General features: G+C 34.1%; 1 protein-coding gene across 1 annotated transcript; it reads left to right on the plus strand.

Annotated features, from left to right (window-relative positions):
• The first annotated feature begins 725 nt into the window (after positions 1–725).
• LOC143575221 (uncharacterized) lies at positions 726–3,874 on the plus strand. The gene is made up of 8 exons (XM_077059647.1): positions 726–983; positions 1,064–1,132; positions 1,513–1,581; positions 1,689–2,061; positions 2,714–2,860; positions 2,943–2,992; positions 3,338–3,395; positions 3,660–3,874. Exons 1-8 carry the CDS (start codon positions 798–800, stop codon positions 3,872–3,874), a joined length of 1,167 nt encoding a protein of 388 aa, XP_076915762.1. The 5' UTR covers positions 726–797.
• The last annotated feature ends 1,476 nt before the right edge of the window (positions 3,875–5,350 follow it).

Consider the following 5,350-nt stretch of genomic DNA (forward strand, 5'->3'; position numbering starts at 1 on the left):
AGCAACAAAATAATGTAAAATGTGACAGACTTAAAATGAAGTACATGACAAGGTGTTACAATGAATCAATCCATCTTTGGATGTTATAATAATCCAGAAATTGATCTTTTAATCAAGAATACATGGTGTGAATTCAAAGTTAGAAAAGGATTGGACACCTATAGCTTTACTTTGTTTGATTGTATCCAAGTATATCAATATTTGCTTCCATAGTGGTTACCATGTGTATACCCTCAATATGTCCCCTGGAGCATTCTTTCTATGAATCAAGCCACTTATCCAATAACCCCACCATATGTTTTGTTTATTTTCCAATCTTAGGCATCACTTTACAACACAATAAATGAAAAGGTTGAAAAAAAGAAACAAAAACTACTTGTGTTCTCAATTTACCTAAGATAATATATGTTCTAGTAATTGTCTTGGCTCTAGATTAAATATGATCCAAAGGCCAAAAGCTATATATTCATTTATTTTTTAGTCACTTTATAATTTTGATTTAATATATATATGGCAAGTGATCACAATGATGAAGAAAAAGGAACAAATGTTGTTATTCTTATACACAAGTTTTTTAAAAATATATGCATAAAGCTAAGTGCTAATCACTTCTCCAGATGGGGTATGGACCATTTGTTGATTAAGCATATTATTATTTGTATATATATATATATATATATAGATGTATACATCGTTTATTCGGAGATTGGTACGCCTCGTTCGCTTTAGTTACTCGAGAAGTTAAGCAAGTAATAGTGATCAACTAACCTGCATTATAGTAAACCCTCCAAGTCCAAATGGATTATGATAATATGCCAACACTTTCTGAAGCCCATCCTGAGACGATGGATCTTTTATCGCGAGCATGGTGTGATTTTGCGGTTAAAGAAGCTTTGCAACCCGAGTTTCAAAGCCAAGCACTTGTTCTCCATGAATACTCGATTAACACTTTTGATGACGGATCAATGTCCCCTGATTTCAAGGTACGTGTTCAACCAATTCGCATGTTCAACTATTTTTAGCATGATGATGCATGTGATGATCTTTGGAAACAAATTTGTAGAAATTGGAGAGCATAAAGATGGATGATACAACAAAGTCCTTACCTCCATGGAAGACTAATGATGTGAAGGTAAACCACTTCTTTCCTTATATAGAATCTAACCGACGATTTAATACCGTCAAAATTGAAAGCTTAGATTTATAATCTAGGCCAAGCAAATGAGCCAACACAAACCGGCCAACATTGTCTAAATTTTCTACTAGGAGCTCACGGATTTGTTTTTGGTTTCCTGAGTAGAAACATTGATCCTAGAGCATCACCTATCTATGTCGGTGATATTTGTGACAGGACAATCCTTATATCCCAGTATCTCTTATGTGGACCGAAAATAACAGAATGATATAGGGTTTGTATAAGACGTCATACTGTCGCATCAGCGTCTCCACTTTTAATCTATTCGATATATATGGAGTTATGGACGCTCATGAGTTTTCGTTATCTTTGTTCAGTCTTGGATATGGATGCAACAAGCAATGCACCCTGAATTAAATTACAACAGCTGCTTCAGAAAGAAATGGGTAAATTAATTATCCAATCAATACTTATAAACATATTATTATATGATTTATATCTATCAATCTGATTTCATCTATATATTTAAACAAAATATTTCAAATTTCTGCAGCAATCATGGAATATAAATCCATTCAAATCATCACATCTATCAATTAAGAAATGGTTGAAAGAGATTAAACGAAAGCGAAAAGAAAATGAGAGGCTACAAAAAGCAGAAGTCCATGCAGCAATCTCAGTGGCCGGTGTTGCTGCTGCTTTGGCAGCCATAGCTGCCGAAAACTCAAACCATGGCGGCTCAAATTCCCCCTCCGCCACTAAGGAAGCGGCAGTAGCATCTGCAGCCGCCTTGGTGGCCGCTCAATGTGCAAAAAACGCGGAGGCAATGGGTGCAAAGAAACAGCAGATACACGCTGCAATGAGTTCCGCCATGAGTGCAACAACCACAAGTGATATTCTAACTCTCACTGCTGCAGCTTCTACATGTAATTCATAACTTCCTATTTTTGAAACTATAAATCAAGAATCATTCTCTCTTATATATTATATCATAAGAAATATTTAAAAAACTAATGGCTTTTTTTAAATAAAGATATGAACATCGATACAAAAGGCAAATGGGCAACAAGTTGCGCCGCTTGCCTTTTTAGATAGCAAAACTAAGTCGTTTAAAACTAACTTTCATAGAACATTGGGCCAGTATAGAATTTTAGATACAATAAGTTGAGGGATCTGTGTAGAAAATTAAATATTGTGAGAAAACATATAACAAAGTAATCAGTTATTTTTTCAATCTTAAAAGTTCTTAAAACAAAAGAAAATAATACGAGTGCAATTTTTATTTCATCTTTTTCACCTGAAATTCAAAAAATATATATATATGAACAAATATCTTTTATGTATATAACCTACATATGAACAAAGAAATTAAATTGATGGTTTTATGCACATAAAATAAACATTTGTGTGTAAGAAATAATATGTTTAAAAAATATTAACCACTGATATATAAAATTAAGCGATTTAAGTTTTTCTTCCGCAATAATTTATCGTTAAGAGTACCTAAATCATCACAACTACCATTGTCTGATACCTAATCTAGTCATCTTGTTAACTTATGTTTTGATGTTTTCTTAGCATTAAGAGGAGCTTCAACACTCAAAACAAGATCCGGATGCAAGAATATGTTAAATGCGAACGTTCCAGTACTGCCTGAGTTTGATTTTGAGCAATGCCGATCAATTTTAAGTAGAGGAACTGAACTTAGAATCAAGGCATCAGATGGTAAAGCATATTATCCGCTTTCATCTTTTTAACTAGATCTTTTTGCCATCATGAATTAATACTGATCTCCATTGTTGAACAGGAAGATGCATGATAAGATCAGTGTCCATTGTATTGAATCATGAAGCCAAGGTACAATTCATGACACCCTTTTCATATAAATTAATGAATAAAACTTTTACAAAATTAAATTAAAAATAAAAGTTTGAAAATTGCATAGTAGTATGGATCTGTTGCTCAATGTAGAAATATGTTGTGCAATACATGGATCTACTGCGTCATAATGAAATTCGGCGCGTCAAAGGGTTGATATACCAAAAACTTGTTTATTAGTAATTAAAAAGAAAAAAAGTGAATGTCATTTTGTCAACTTCTCGTGTTAGCGTGGCCATTTTCGTGATGTTCCGTTAAGTTTGTGGTCACAAATTTCACGTCCCTATAGTTTTCTCTGCTAACGTCTACATTTTTACTCTACAGGTTATTCTCAGTGTAAGGAAGCCTAATCTGCTGAATGCATTGGCTAGCAAGAAAGAAAGTGCGTATCACAATTTGTAACAAAAAAATTATTACACCATGAACTTATAGACTTGAATTGTACATTAAACTTAATAACTTAACTCATACTTTTAAATATTTTTCATGATACAATTTGTTGCATGTGTGATTGTTAGATATATACCTTATAAGTTCATTAAGCATTAGCATGTAATACATGACAATAAATGATGAATATGTGTGTTTTGTGACGTTCCATTTCAAGTTGCATGTTACTGAGCTAATTCTGTATATGTTTTGACAGGTATTGTGCTAGATCAACATGCGGAGCTCTACAAGAACCCCAGAGACGATAGTGAAACTTGTTTTCTCATTGTTTTAACAACCACCCGAGGGATAATAAAACTAGATATGATGAACGACGATGAGTGTTACAAGATATGGACATGGACTGTTAATCATATGCTATCCCTTTTGGCCCCTTTCACAAAATATTCACTCCCATATCATCAAAACTAAACACAACAATGTCGTGATGGTTAATCGATTAACCATGTATTTCATCTTTGTTGTATAATTATAGACATACCGTTTGCTAAAAGTGTAATAATTTTATTATCTAATGGTGTGATCCATCACCAGTTTATTTTCTTTGGGATTTCGGGCCTCCGTTTTCTCTAAAATGTAACATATATGTTTGTGTATGATGTTGAATGCAGTGATTGCTAATATACTTGTTTCTTGTTAATAAGTGATTATTTGATGGAGGCCATTGTGCGTCAAAATCATTTCGAAATAATTGTGATGCGAGTGATTATGTGGTAAGATCAACTATGGGCCGATTTTTTGATATAATAATGTTTTAATGTTTTCTTGAAAAGAAAAGGAGGAAAAGAAAAATTCGTTGCTAGGAGTCTTTATTACCCAAAGCTAGAGGTGCACAAACGGGGTATTTTCATGAACTGGAACCAGGTAGGAACCGGTTCCGGATATGGTCAACAAAAGTCACAATCAGGTCCGGGTAGGAACCAGTTCCGGGTATAGTCGGATATTTGACCGGGTTTCTTTCGAGTTTCGGGTAAGGTCGGGTTTTGACCGGTTGCTTCCGATTCCGGTTCGGTTCCAGGTACAGCTTTGAGGAGAAATCTTATACCGGTCATACACGCGGGTAGGGCACGTGTAGGAATCGGTTCCGGGTCAGGTCCGAAACCTGGTATTTTGTGCACCTCTACCCAAAGCCCACCTTAAAAATTTTGGGTTTCCAGCCCAGGATTGGACTTAGGCCTTTGGGCCTCATTATCATATTATTCCTTTCTACGAAAGCCCAATATTTTTGGTGTTGTGTGATCTTTATCACCCAAAGGCCAAAGCCCACCTTAAAACCAAATTTGTAAAGTGCATTCATAAATTGTAGGTTACCTCGCAAAAAAGTATTTGCGGATTTGGGCCGTTTAACGAACGAGTTGAATCGAGCAGAGCCCGTTTTAGGCCGAGTCATGGTTCGAAGTTAAACGAAAAAAACTAGACTTGGCTTTTTTATTCTTGAGGAATTAAATTATGAGCTCGAGCTCAATTGGTAAAAAGCTCGAGCCAACTCATTTAAATTAAATTAAAGTGTAATATCTATTTTTAGTATTTAAGTAAATATTAAAGTGATCTCTAGTGTATTCATTGACCATATTATGTGCGTTTTTTACAAATGAAATTGAGTTATGACTAAAAAACATTTGGGGTTACAATTAATAATAATAATAATAATAATAATAATAATAATAATAATAAAGCCATTTAAAATAAATAACATTAAATTTTGGACTCAACTTAAACGAGTTAAAAGTGTTTGTTCATCTTAGCTCAAGCCCTGCTTGTTACAAACAAAGACAGCTCGACTTATTTAAAAATCGGCCGTTTTCAAACGAGTCACAAACGTTTTAAACCCTCATAATGAAATCGTCATATACTCAAATCATGTCGTCAGCATGTCACCAATAGATC

This window comes from Bidens hawaiensis, unplaced genomic scaffold (assembly GCF_021521415.1).
Source record: "Bidens hawaiensis isolate Kalapana, Puna unplaced genomic scaffold, B.hawaiensis_p1.1 tig00027311_1, whole genome shotgun sequence".
Taxonomy (NCBI): Eukaryota; Viridiplantae; Streptophyta; class Magnoliopsida; order Asterales; family Asteraceae; genus Bidens; species Bidens hawaiensis.